The 14783-nt window shown below is 37.8% G+C and overlaps 2 protein-coding genes across 2 annotated transcripts in view; one reads left to right on the forward strand and one right to left on the reverse strand.

Annotated features, from left to right (window-relative positions):
- The window catches only part of golph3 (golgi phosphoprotein 3), a 23407-nt gene extending 20486 nt beyond the window's left edge, over positions 1–2921 (forward strand). The window contains exon 4 of the mRNA XM_023342008.1: positions 1022–2921. Within this exon, the coding sequence (XP_023197776.1) occupies positions 1022–1446 (425 nt within the window). The 3' untranslated portion in view covers positions 1447–2921. The remainder of the gene's footprint in view (positions 1–1021) is intronic.
- Positions 2115–14534, reverse strand: LOC102233506 (E3 ubiquitin-protein ligase DTX3L-like). Its single transcript, XM_023342007.1, has 4 exons — positions 14422–14534; positions 11018–12001; positions 8268–8485; positions 2115–7947 (listed from the first exon to the last, which is right to left on the reverse strand). Exons 1-4 carry the CDS (start codon positions 14446–14448, stop codon positions 7878–7880), a joined length of 1299 nt encoding a protein of 432 aa, XP_023197775.1. The 5' UTR covers positions 14449–14534; the 3' UTR covers positions 2115–7877.
- Between the last annotated feature and the right edge of the window lie 249 nt (positions 14535–14783).

The following is a 14783-nucleotide window of genomic DNA, read 5'->3' on the forward strand; positions in this document are numbered from 1 at the left end:
GTGTGGTCAGGTAGGGTCGCATTGACCCCACGTGTACTTTTTTTTAAATTGACGGCGTGATGGGACAACCCTTCCATTCCTTGTTGTCGGACCGTGACATTTTTTGCATTCATTAGTGTAACACTAAGACCATGCGTTACACTAAGACCAAGCGAGAGTTAATGGAGGATTTTCCAAAAAAAACAACAGATGTCTCCAAGACATGCCTTTCTTGGGCAAAGAAAATTATTGCAGTTTTTGTCTTCATTCCATGAAAACTGTGAGCATGAGTTATTCCTTTTATTTCCTCCTTATCTACATCATGCATAAACTTTGAATTGACTTGTTGCTGAAACGTCCTATGCAAATAAAGTTGCCTCACTTTATGTCTTGTCTTGTTACTCCTTCTTTATGGTCTTTCTATCTTCCTCTTCTTGTGCCATTGATTATTCTTCAACCATTGTCTTTCCTTCGTTCTTCATTTTTCTGTGTCCTCCTTAATTCAGTGTGCTCTACGTTTCTTTCTTCTGTCCTTTGTGGTGACCTTATTCATTCTTTTTTCTTTTAATTCTTTTCTTTCTCTTTTCCTTCATCTCTTCTGAATTCAGTGTTCCTTCTCTTCCTTTCTTGTCCTTTTTCTGATACGGACATAGACAAGAACAAGAGAGGACAAAAAAAGCATTCCTGTCTTTGTGAGCCCTTCTTTCTCTTTTTCCTTTTCGTTTCTGTCCAACCCCTCATCCTTTCTTTCTTGTCCTTCCATGTTCCTTTCTTCAGGTTCTGAATTTTGCTGATTCCATCATTTTGGTCAGACCATTCTAAAAATATCTGCCATAAATCGATAGTTAACTTTTGTATTTTATATTGAATAAATAATGTGATAGACTGGAAACTGAGTTTGGATAAGTCTGGAAGTTTCAAAATGTGTAGGAACTTTTTAAACTGACTGTTTAAAAGTTGGCTAAGCATTTGACTATTGTTTTTGGAAATGGTTGTCTTTTTTTCCATTGAAGTTTTTTTTCTTCATAAATCTGCTCCGCAGGAGAGACATGGAACCCACTGAAGCTGCATTATCAGCTGAGGAATGTCCGTGAACGACTGGCCAAAAACTTGGTGGAAAAAGGCGTCCTCACAACAGAGAAACAGAACTTCTTGCTTTTTGATATGACCACACATCCCCTCACCAACAACAACATCAAGCAGCGTCTCATCAAGAAAGTCCAGGAAGCTGTTCTAGACAAGTGGGTAAATGACCCTCATCGAATGGACAAGCGATTGGTGGCACTTATATTCTTAGCCCATTCTTCTGATGTGTTGGAAAATGCATTTGCCCCACTACTAGATGACCAGTATGACTTGGCCATGAAAAGAGTGCGACAGCTGCTAGAACTGGAGCCTGAGGCGGAGAGCATGAAGGCCAACACTAATGAGATGTTGTGGGCTGTGGTAGCTGCTTTCACTAAATGAGACTTGAGAGCATTGGACACAGTCTCTGGTGGTACGCTCTGTGTACTGTTTGGTACAAATTGGAGTAATAATTCCAATAAGAGAACTTTACTGGTAGTGTTGAATGAACTGTAGGAAATTCTGTCTTACTGGCATTTTTTTTTCCAGGTAACTTCCTTGTGGACCAATAATGTGCACCAAATCTGAAATTCCTATTTCACTTATCACTTAGGTAAAAATCTGAACTCAGAAATATGAATGAAATTGTTTATGAAACCAATATGTTGACTTTTTTGCCTTTTAATATGTTAATCGAACAGTTTGGCAAATTTAAGAATACAGTGACTAACTCTGAGATGAATGGACATGTCCATGTAAGAGCAGTGTAAAAAGTTATTTGATAATGCTGTTGGACCAAACAATATTATGCGGTAAGCATTCAACATCTATGTTGCATGCTTACCGCATGCAACATGGATGTTGTTCCTGTTGTTTCATGACAGGAACAAGAAAGCAGACAATATGGCAAGATCCAAACTCAGTGTTCTGTCCTGATCTCAGTGTACTGGCAATAAGAAGTTATTTCATATTGGTGTTGCCTCAAACAGTTGCTAGAACTGGAACCTGAGGCAGAAAGTGTGAAGGCCAACACTAAGTCAATATATGTGCTGCTTTTCTTGTTCATTGTCAGGAGGAACTGTGTTAGAGTACATATTGACTCAAATCCCAGGTCTGACTAAAGTAACGGCTGACCTTCTGGTAGGAAAGAGATTGTTTATATCACCTCAAAATAGGAATACCAGAAACAAAAACAACTTTAATCAGTCACCGCTTTATAAATGGTTAATATTTTGCATCTTTATTGTTTTAGGTACAATACAGTCTGCAGTCAGCAGAAATGGAAAATGCAGTAAGGAATGATTATGTGTATAATCTTTTCTGGATGTAGAAAGTAAACTGTTATACGGTTATCCTGCAGACAAATGAATTCTTGATGATGTCCTTATCTATTGTACTGACGACATGATCTGGTTCAACTAATCTTTCAAGTCTTGGCATGTGTCCAACTGATAAGTCTGAAGCTTAATTCTTGATCAGGACAGGAATAGATTTAGCTAGTTGATGATTGATCACAAAGCTTCACTTGAAAAAAATTACTCAAGTTCCCAAACATAAAACTACTGTCTTTCTGTACAGCTGTAGCTTAAACATACTAATTCAGTAAACCTAGTCTAGTTTTAGACTTGTCTTGGCAAAATCTATAAGATCTTGAGGGGTTAGCTTAGCTAGTGAAATACTCAGTTCTAACTGGAACAGGGGTTAATTATGCAGGGTATTTGATGTTCAGATAATTCTGACATGTAACTCAGATTGGTTTTATTGTTTGAAATTGTTTTGTTTGAAACACTTTTCTTTGTTATAAACGCACAGAGTTGCAGAACTGAAGATAATGGAAGATGTTTTCTTAATAAAGTTTTTAATGTGTTTGTCTTGGATCTTGGGAATTTCTATTGAACAAAGCTTATGTACAGAAGATAATTAGTGCCACATGAACTCTAGCATGTGGCACCAATGAATATAAGTATGCTATATTTACAGAAGTATAAATCATATTTAGAATAGTGTATGAAGAGGAATAAATTTGCTACTTTTGGTCTTGTGGTCACAGTTTAAAAAGATGTGCTTATGGTTTAGGAAAGTCTACCAGCTGGCTTAACTAAATTGTAGCTGAAATAAACACTTCCAAACTTTTTTTTCCTATTCTCTTTGATTTCTGCAGACCTGAGAGAAGTAGAATATTTGACAAACAAATGTTCCTTTTATTTAGCTTCTGGTACAAAATAAAAGATTTTTGTGAATTAATTATGCCTGTTCATACATTAGAACACGATTGTAAAAATGATTGATTCAGCAGTCTTCAAAACAAACACACCTGAAGATGTTCTCATTCACAGCAGAGTCTGTACAAGATGGTTCAAGTGTTTTTATTAAATCATTATTTACACAACATAAAACAACACAGACAATATTATATTCCCAAAAAAGTTACAAATTATTAGACACTGATTTAACTTTGCAATCAGTAAAGTTAAATCAATGTTAAACATTGACTTAATGTTAATGTTGATGCCAATGTTAACTTAGTTCGTTTTGGGGAACTAAAATGAATAAACAGGTTGTTTTAGTTCCCCAGTTGTGAAAAGGAGCCAGAAGTGTTTGTGCTCAACTTCTACCTTAGAGGCTCTGCTTCCAACTGTGTTTCTAAGAACATTTGGAGTCATTGCTATGCTCTTCTATCCTACTCCTTATTTTTTTTTTTTATTTCCTTTATTTAACCAAGTAAACCCCGTTGAGATCTAGATCTCATTTTCAAGAGGGACCTGGAAAGCTCTTCTCTGAGAATACCCACATAGCAGACTGACCTGGCCTGGATCTGGCATTCTGCTGGCACTGCAAATTGGATCTCAACCAGACTCGGGCCAAAACTGGCAATGATGGTACGGTTCACATGAGGCAAGCCACACCTGGGCCAGTGATGGCATGCCCCACCCGGGCCGGATCTGTCCATGCCAAATATGGGTCAGTTACGGAAATTGTTATGTCACCCATGTGGTATGTGACAATAAATTTTTTCTAGGAAATCAGTTCTTAAACAAAGTTCTATTTAAAAAGAAATTAGAAAAAATATAATCTAATATTTTTGACTTGTTACTCTAGCCGTTTTTTTGTGTATCTAAATTTTAAATATGTTGAATGTAAACATGTTTTTGTTGTTTTAGTACTTAATAATTCTAATGTCTAAATATAAGAATATTTTAAATGGAAATGACCGCTGTCTCATCCTGGTGCCGTACGTGACATTGTTTGGCTGCTGTTGTATGTCTACAGCTTTTAAAATGTCCTTTTTAATTGTTAGTACGAATATTATTTAGCATTAACTTAGCTGTTAGCCTCGAGCCATTAGCCTTTGGCTGTTGGCCAAATTGATTTCAGGTGTTCCGCATTGTTCAGGTTGAAATAACATTTTTGACAGTGGGGTTTATTCTTTTTATTTTCTTCATTTAAGTGCGGTTATGTAAGCACAGAGGGGAATCCTACTGAACAGCTGCCATGACACAACTTGAGCACGGTGGACATCGGAGATGGAGACAGATTCTTCAATATATATGTTGTGTTTGAAATTAGAATGTTGTAATAAAAGAATTATGTTAATATACATTGTGTTTTTATTAATATTGCAAACGTTAAGCAGTCTGGGACAAAAATGGCATTTACATCTGGCCCAGATGGCGCAATGAATGACAGGCCAGCCGTGGCCCGGACCTAGTTTGCCAGAGGTGAAACGGCATATGGGCCAGCTATAAGCCAATTGGTGTGTCCTCAACCGGTCCATACCTGGCCCAGTTCTGGCGGCATATTGGCCACATCTGGCAAACCAGCACTGGGCCATGGGGGGGTCCCGTCATTCATTGCGCCATGTCAGTCAGATGTAAGTGCCAGTTGTGGGCCACAGCTAGCCCAGACCATTTTAGCTATGTGAGTATGGCACCCTCAAGGAATCATCCACAAAGCATCCAATAAAGCATTAGTTTCCACTGCTATCTCAAACAACTAATGTGTCTAATAAATCCCTTAATTAGTTGCATCAGGTGTTTGAGACAACACCTTATTTGCCAAGTTCTATTTCAAGGTGTTGAATTAGTATGCAGTTGTAATTGAAAGTAATATGTGCTTACTCTGGGTAAACCTGGGGAATTAAAGAGGCAGTATCATTTAAAATGTACTTTTTTGAGTTTTACATCATGTTATGTTATTCCTCATCAAAAACATACCTGGTGTGTTGCTTTGATTGTTTCATGCATGTTGGAGAAATTCTTAAATCTCCCGTGGCAACCACTCAACTGTGTAAAATGCCTGAGTGGACCTAGCGCTGCTCTCCAGGATGAAGCTCCTCCTCTGAGCTGCAATTGCCAATCTTCCACCTCACAGAGCATTCCTCCCCTCGATTCCCCCCATCAGCTCCTTCAGACTAGCTAACAGCAATTGCCGAACAACTGCTGGTACTGCGCATCTGCTGAGCTCATTATACAAGCTACTTCTCAGTGCAAAGCTGATAAAATGTTAAAGGCTTATAGAGGAGCCATGTTCTATTGAGTTCCTGGCGGTGGAGTGTTGGAAAGAACGGAATTTTCTTAGAGACAGAGGCCCGATCTCAAGGCGTTAAGTCACAAAGTCAAATTTCTTTTAAGTCATATTTGATATATACAGCATTTTTATAACAATTGCAAGTAATATAATTACTTGATTGTGCAATAAAATGATTATGTGGGTGGAAAACATAATACTGCTGCTATATAATTTTGCTACTAATGTAACTGTTGGATTTTTTTCAGATTAACATTAATCATCAGATTTAAATTGCATAAAATTAAATTTGAACTTTTATTAAGATTACTTGGGCGTCCCTTGGCTCAGTTCAGTTTTTTCTTGCAATTAAAGGTACAGTAGTAATGCCATATTGTGGCAGAAAGAGTAAACTGTCAATGGGTGCCACCAGATTTTTGAAAGAAGTGGAGGAAAAATTCTTGATGGACTTTAAAAGACCTGCCACAAGCCTTGGAGCCAGCAAGCAGTGAGATTTAAGCTTCCACACTGAAGCACCTGCTGAAAGCTGAAGGGCTTCATGTCTGTGCTCCATCATGTACACTGCTAAGGACCCAAAAGCGCAAGAAACGTAGACTGCAATTTGCTCACAAATATATGCATCATCCAAAACATATTTTGAGAGAAAATGTATACATCATCCAAAAACTGGACTATAGTTGTGGGTTCAAGCATTATTAGCAATGTCTTCCAGTAACATAATTACCGTACCCTGTAATATTTTTACATTTCCTGTCAACATAATACAAAATACGCCCTGACCACTGGGATTAGCAAGTTTTTTGGGGGAAACCCTGATGATTAAGATCCAGACTCTGTGGAGGCTGATCCATGTGCAAGAATGATGTATCATGCTCTATGAACTCCTTAATCACAATTTGAACTTGATGAATCCTGTCGTGTTATCAGGGAAAAAAAAAATCCATTGATGATGGTATATTCAGGTAGTCATTCGTTGGACACATAATGTTGCCAGAGCTGAGCAACTGCAGCAATCCCAGATCATAGTGCTGCCTCCAGGGGCATGACAGTAGGCACTAGGCATCAGTTCACCTGCCTCTCCACTTCCTCGATGTGCCCAAATGAGAAGCTAGTCATTGCATCAGCTGGGGTTAAATAACTTGTTGCTAGCTGAAAGATAATTGCACATGCAGTAATTATCTAATAGGAGGCTCGTACCCATTTGTTTGGTTAAATTTAGGTGATGAATTATGTTTGGCCCAGCAGTATTCCTCATTGTTTTGAGGAAATATTGGACGTTTTTTTCCACTGATGTTGAAAATCTGAAGATGAATCATTAAACCCATCATTAAATAAGCTGTTCTGACACTCATCTGGCATGTAAATTCACTTGCATGAAAAAATTAGTAAGAGATGTTTCGGGTCTATTGTTATCACTTGCTAATATTTAACATGACTTTAAACCTCCAGGCAGTCATGGCAGATGGCCGTTCCCACTAAGCCTAAGTTCTGGTTCTGCTGGAGGTTTCTTCCTGTTAAAGGAGTTTTTCTTTCTGCTGTCACTATGAGCATGCTGAAAATGAGGGATTGCTAAAAGGTCCATGACTCAATGCAAGTGACTTTCGTCTGTTGCTACATGCTTGTTTAGGGGGAGAGAATGCTACAAGTTAATGACTCGATGCTTGTGGGTTTCCTTAGATAATTTTTTAAGCTAATTTGAATTATTACCTGAACTTGACTGTTTGATAACTAGGATTAATTGGAATGTGTGTATTTGATTTGCTTGCCAAAGATTTGAACCCAGAAAAGATGTTGCCATGCTTTATTGGAGTGTTTCTCAATCCTGGTCTTCTGGTCCACCTGCCCTGCATGTTTTAGATGTGTCTCTGTTCCAGAACACCTGATTCAAATGACTGCATGACCTCTTCTGCATGCCAGAAGCCTGTTAATCACCCACTTATTCAAGTCAGATATGTGGCAGAAGGGAAACACCTGAAACATGCATGGTAGTGGTTCTTGAGGACTGGGATTGAGAACCAGTACTTTAAGATAATTTCATAAGAAATATTAAACTGAACACATTTCAGTTAATTAGGAAAGACAGTGTAGATATACAGTTTCTATTAATAACTTGATCAACAGAAATCACTCAAAAAAAGCACAAAATGCAGCTGAAAGAATATATTCAAGACTAATGTCAATATACTGACAATTCTGGAATTACATCACGTTTATATGTTAAGCAGTGAGATTATTGTACATGGCTCTTTCTATGCTGGTGAAATGTTACCTTTCCTTTAATCAATTTCAAGACCTTAAATTCATGCCTATTTGATGCCTTTGGCTTTTAGCTCTTCTTGGACTCGGTTGAGGTATTCAGGATCTGGGTATCCATAGCTGCAAACAGGAAAACAAATCCATCAGCTTGGTGCTGGTGTCAACCTCCAAGGTCACATGCATTACCACTTGTATACATTAGCTTTGTTTCCATTTTTTATTTGTGCTATTTTTAAGATTGTAGCTCATGAAATATCCTGACCACTAACATACAACTTGCTCAGGAAATTTACTTAGAGGAACACTAAGTCTGTGCCTAAAACATCTATGGTTATTAAGTCTTGTATATTCAAATTATTTATGGTGCATGGTCATTAAAAGCTCATTAAATAAAAAATAAATTAATAAATATGTGATAAAAGGCCATAAACAGTCCTTACGAAGTTGGTCCTCCATGCGTTGATGTCTTGTGGTGAATATCATTCCAAGTCACCATATTGTTCCTGCCACTGGTGCTGGATCGACCAATAGTGAAGATGAGCCTCTGATTAAAGGCTTTCCTGAGCAGCTCCAGGACCTTCCTTCCTTCAGAGGAGTCTGGGAGGTAGGCGGTTCGGGATGCACCTTCGAATGGTTGACCAGGGTTTGGATGCTCCTCCTGCAAAAATTTTTTATTTTAAAAGTCATCTCAGGGTGTCATGTGATTGTGCCCATTTAAAAGCTACTACTTCCTAATCCCTCTGCCTAGCAGCAGGCTAACTGTCCTTTAGGAGAAAAAATTATTTGTTACAGCAAATTTTTTAAATTTGTTGAAATAATAAATAAATCAGAATTTCGATATAAAAAAAAATCAGATTTATCATAACAACAATAAATTATAACTTATGGCGTTTGTCAACCTTAAAAGAAATAGTAGTATTGTCTGGAATGTTACTTTAGATAATTTTCTTCATGATTAGTTTATTCAGAGCATCAATACATAGCCATAAATTAAACAGTATAGTAATAGTAGTAATACTTCATGAAGTAGTTACTTGGTGCATCTGGATTCTAAAAATCTAGCTTTTTTATGTTATAGGGTCCTGAAGAAAATAACTAAAAAAAGGTTGCTTAAAGCAGAATTATTATGCTCTGAAAAATAATAGTTTGAATAGATCAGTAAATTAGTATGTAATTATACTGAATAATTATAGAATGTATGTGCAAACTTCAGACAATACACTGTGTGCACAATTATTAGGTAAGTTTTAGTTTTGACCATATAATTTTAATGAATATTTTCCAAAATTATTGGCTGGATCAGTAATGGGCACAGAGCTCCATTTCGCATCAGACACCAGCAAGGTGGAGGCAGGTACTGGTATGGGCTGGTATTATTAAAGATGTGCTTGTTTTCAGGTTGAAAATGGTCTGAAAATCAACTCCCTTCCCTGCTGCCAGTTTTAAGAAGATACTTTCTTCAAGCAGTGGTGCAGGAAAAAGTTTGCATCTTTCAAGAGGACCATGATTTTTATGCAGGACAATGCTCCATCGAGCATCAAAATACTCCACTATGTGACTACCAGTAAAAGCATTCACTTCATTATGAAAGAATAATGAAGTGGCCCCTCCCTCACCAGACCTAAGCCTCCTTGAGAACTTGTGAGCCCTTCTTAAACAGGAGATTTACAGTGAAGGAAAACAGTTCACATCCCTGAACAGTGTCTGGGAGGCTGTGATTGATGCTGCACAAAAAGTTGATCGTCAACAGATCAAGAAACCAACAGACTCCTTGAATGGAAGGCTTACAACTGTTAATGAAAAGAAGCGTGGCTATATTGGTCACTGACATAGTCTTTAAATCTTAGAAATGTTTGTCAATTTTGAGTTGTTTATTATTCTCACTTTAATGGATGACAATAAAAAAGTGAGATGGGAAAGTTTTCAGTCTTAAATCAGTTGCATAATAATTCTGCACACAAATAATTGCCCAATAATCGTTCACATATAGATATTGTCCTAACAAAGCCAAAATCTCACTTTTGCTTTCTTAAACATTCAGGTTTGAGAGGTTATTAACATTTTGGATTAACCGAAAGCGCTGGAGTTGTTCAAAAATAAAATAAATCCTTAAAACTACAATTTGCGTAATTATTGTACACACAGTGTATACCTAAAACAGATTTGGTACAAAGATCAAACTGATTTTTGGCAGAGTGGAATTGGAATGTTTTTCTGTTTAAGAATAAAGTTGTTGATGGACCCACAAACAGAAATAATAACCTTTGAAGTTTACAAATGAGTATAATGACCACTCTAAGAGAATTTTGGTTTTTGAAACCATAAGAATGAAGTCGTATTACGTGTACAAAGTCGTAAAATTAGTCGGATAAAATAGTATTTTTATGGAAGCTCACACATAAAAGAAAATTTCCCAATGCGTTAAAATCAGGAATGTGGAGCATCTTGTGAAGTTATACATTGGTATCAGCTTTACAAGTAAGGAAATGATCTTTGGGCTGCACAGTTAAATCAATGTTTACATAAATCAATGTAGGTAGCAGCAAGAAGGTCCTGAGTTCGATTCCCGGCCCGGGGTCTATTTGCATATTCTCCCTGTACATGCATGGGTACTCCAGCTTCCTCCCACAGTCCAAAAACATGACTGTTAGGTTAATTGGTTTCTCTAAATTCTCCCTAGGTGTGTGTGTGTGTGTGTGTGTGTGTGCATGGTTGTTTGTTCTGTCTGTCTCTGTGTTGCCCTGCGACAGACTGGCGACTTGTCCAGGGTGTACCCTGCCTCTCGCCCGGAACAGTAGCTGGAGATAGGCACCAGCACCCCTCCTGACCCCGCTAGGGACAAGGGTGTTAGTGAATGGATGGAAATGATCTTTTAACATGGTAGTAAAAAATATAATCAGTATAAGGACTTTAAAGTAAGCAATTGTGTCTTTTTTGAAGAAACAACCCCACAGACTTGATGAACTGGTCATTTCAGATCTTGATAAGTATCAAGATGCCTTTTTTTCTGCTAATCTTAATTCTATATTCTCATAACATTCTGACTTAATTCTCATAGTCTGGCCCTAATCCTCTGTCAAAGAAGTGCAACTTCAGCTGTGTTTGCAAATTTGTTTTGTTGGATACCAAAGCAACACCAGACACACTCCATCCTCCCAAAGAACTTTGATGAGTGCAGCTTTGCTCTTACCTTTTGAATTCCACTTGGAACGTGATAATGGATGACTAATGTTCCATGTCTCTCATATCCAGGTAAGGAGGCAGAGGATGTCCTGATGTTCATTATCCCTCCATCAGGCTGTGTTCCCTTCAAGGTCCCGTACACCTCCCCGCAGATAGGACAAATGGGTTTGTAGTCAAAGGCTCTTTGGAGACAGTCTTTGCAGAAGGAATGCTTGCACTGCAGGGCCTTTTTCTTCTCTGGTGGGATTGGCTCCATACAGATTGGACATGTCTCGTTGCCAGGAGGTTTGCTTAGTTTGGGTGAAGGAGCAGATGACTTATAGCTTTGACTTCTTGCTGAATCCCTTTTAACTGGACTGTTGTCTGAACTCTTTGGATTTTGTGAAAGAAACTCTTTCAGTTTTTGCACATGTGCAAAAGGTCCACAGACTGTTGTGTCTTTGCTGGAGCCTGATTTAAAAAACAGGAGAGGAAACTTTCTCTGCAGATCCTCAGCTTGATGTGGAGCCACATGAAGAGATGTTAGCTGCAGGTCAGAGGCAGTTCTCTGGTAGAAAGTGATAAACCTCTGCCTCACAAAGTCCAGATGCACCCTGTCAGAAGAGCAAGCTGATTCACTTGGGGCTCTGAAGTTAACCTGTACTGTGCTCTGGGGGTCACCGTTTGCTGCTTTGAACTCAATGACAAAACGGCCTTGAATTCTCTTTAGTTTTTCGTCATATTTTTTTTTAATGTATTCCATCACAACTCTGTTCACAGGTACTGAACATGTTGCATCACAGGGAGTTGGAGGAGCAGTCTGTCCTGGTGTTCCAAGACTGGAAAGATGTCCTGACAGTCGCTTTACAAGCTGCTGCACCTCATTAAAGTCTCTACTGAACACTCGGTAACAGGAACCAGTTTTCTCAGGATGGTAGTTATCATTAATCCACTTTTTATCTATGTCTCCAATCATCTTCCCATCAATGATCAGAGTAATGTCTGTGATAATCTGCAACAGAACAGAACAGTTAAAGTCATTTAATGTCCAGCTAAATAAAGTATAACATACAGTGTTGTTTGACTTCCTATGCTGGTCACAAAGTATATTAAAACATATTCAGTTATTTAGGAGATCATATTTAGATCCGAGATAAAATGAACTCCACTTCTGTTTCTTATGACTGAAAAAGATAGATCTTCTCATACATATATGCTTTGTTCAAGTCATTTTTATTTTGTTTTACTGAGTTTCAGTCCAGTCCTTTTACCTGACCTCGTGTCAGACATCATGCAGCAGGTTCAAGCTATCTGGGTTTTACTTATGTTCATGGTCAGCTATGCATCGTTTTTTTCGGTCACTACTGCAAAAAAAGTTTCCAACAAAGAATTTCACCATAATACAACCCCAATTCCAATGACGTTAGGACATTGTGTAAAGTATAAAAAAACAGAATACAATTATTTGCAAATCCTTTTCAACTGACAACAAAGACGAGATATGTAATGCTCAAATGGATAAACTTTATTTTTATTTTTGCAAGTATTCACTTATTTAGAATTTGATGCCTGCTACACAATCCATAAAAGTTGGGATAGGGCCTCGTTTACCACTGTATTACATCATCTTTCCTTTTAGCAATCAATACATGTTTGGGATCTGGGGACACTAACTGTTGAAGTTTTAAGTGAAATTCTTTTTTATTCTTGCTGCATGTACAACTTCAGTTATTCAGTAGTCTCTGGTTTCAGTTATGGTAATTTGTGCTTCATAATGAGCAACATTTCAATGGGAGACAAGTCTGGCCTCCAGGCAGGCCAGTTTAGTGATTTGAATTAATAAAACTAAATTAAAATGCCCACGTTTCATTCATTCATCTTTAAATTGTCTGAAAATACAAATTTGCAGCCTAAGCATCCTTATGATGTAAGGAGTTCTAACTAACAGGGACTATATTAGGATTCAGCTGGTATCTGTTTCCAGGAATAGGGTACAATAGAATGATGATGGAGAGTTGGTACAAACAAGATGCGTGGGATCTTATGCCGGTGTTACGGATTAACTGGTGGCTAAATTAACTGGTGGTGGCAGCTGGGAGAGACAGACGTTTCTGTGGCCATGGCTTATCGGACACTTTTACCGAACCAGTAAATAAACAATGCAATAAGCTTAAAGAACTACAAATCTGTGGAAAAATACTATCCGATTCCGTAAGACACCAATTAAGATCTCGAGAATAACTAATTAGAAAGACTTTTATTGGTCTAATATTGTATGTTGCCTTTTAAAAAAAAAATTTTATACGGAGGCTTTTATTTTGAAATTAAACATCAGATCGGGTTGATATTTGCTGGTTGTGTTCACTTCTGCCACTCAGAAGTTAGAGAAGTCACTGGAAACGGAGAGTTTTTAAGCAACAGGCACGGTAACTTAGGGGGGAAAATAAAAACGTCTTATTTAAATAGGGTTTTATTTTGAAATTAAACATCAGATCGGGTTGACATTTGCTGGTTTTGTTCTAGAGGTGTCCCTCTGCCATCCAGAAGTGAGAGAAGTCGCTGGAAACAGATTTTTTCAACATTGCCTAATGTCCCCAATTATTACCGATACATTATTTCTTTTTGCAACTGCATAAATACAAAGTCTAAACTTGAAGCCGCTGGAAATCTACTTACAGTAGATCAAACATGAACCGGATGTGAGTATTTACTCTGAAAGTAGCTCGTAAATTAGGGTGCCGTAACGTCTTGTGCAGTGGCGCACGTTAAAATCGAGTGCGGGCTTTCTGACATTTTCGAAGAGGCGGCTAGCTTTGCCGCAGTTTTGGGAGTCAATTCCAATGTTTTTCGGATACAAAAAGCAGAAACTGTCCACTTAGGCTTACATTGCGGTAATTTGAAGTTAATTTTTTCTGGTGAACCTGAATGTGAATGGAATTGTGTTTATGGAATTGCTCTGGTTATGCTCAAATGCGGCGATTTCTTAAAAAATGCTGCTCTGCAGACACTTGTTTTGAAACATAATTTTCACATGTAACATTAAACATTTATGCATGAAATGGAATTTATAGTTAAGTTTTGCAAACGGTTTTGTCACACGGGTACCATTTTTTAACAGGCATTAATGCAGCTACCTACAATTTTGAAACATCTGCGGTGCGCATAGGTTTCAACCAGTTTCCAACAGGAAGTCCTGTTCCCGTGTTACCTAACAACTTGCCAGACTTTTCAACAAACATAAAGTAGAATTCCATAGAATAGTCTTCGTTTGTTATCATATTTAAATAAAAATACACACATGACATTAAATAAACAAGCTGGTTGCCATGCGAGTCAAACAAATAACAATAGTATAACAACATTAGTTTCTATACAAATTACAAGCCCAGCTACCGCTGAGCGGTCCTGGAGGAGTAGTTTAAATGAACGTACCTCGTCCTTTTTGCGATCACAAGTCATTTCTCTGCAGCTTAGTTGGTCAATCTGAGCTAACAAGGCGGGTTGCCTGCTCCAAAGAAGCCTGGTTTCACTTTCAGCTTATTTTATTTCACCTTACGTCTCCCCCTGCAGGTTATAATGGGAATAACAGAAACAATTCGACCTTTACTATATGCGTGGTGTTTACACTCAGTATTTGCTCTTAAAACGCAAACGTAATGAACGGTATCTTCATTTCGAATCTATAATAATTATGTTGTAATCATTTGACGAAAGACCATGTAATTTATCAGACAGGAATAGATTTTATATTTCTCACACCGTCTTACATTAAATCTGATTAAAGTTTTTTTCTT

The sequence above is a fragment of the Xiphophorus maculatus genome, chromosome 11, assembly GCF_002775205.1.
Source record: "Xiphophorus maculatus strain JP 163 A chromosome 11, X_maculatus-5.0-male, whole genome shotgun sequence".
NCBI classification, from domain to species: Eukaryota; Metazoa; Chordata; class Actinopteri; order Cyprinodontiformes; family Poeciliidae; genus Xiphophorus; species Xiphophorus maculatus.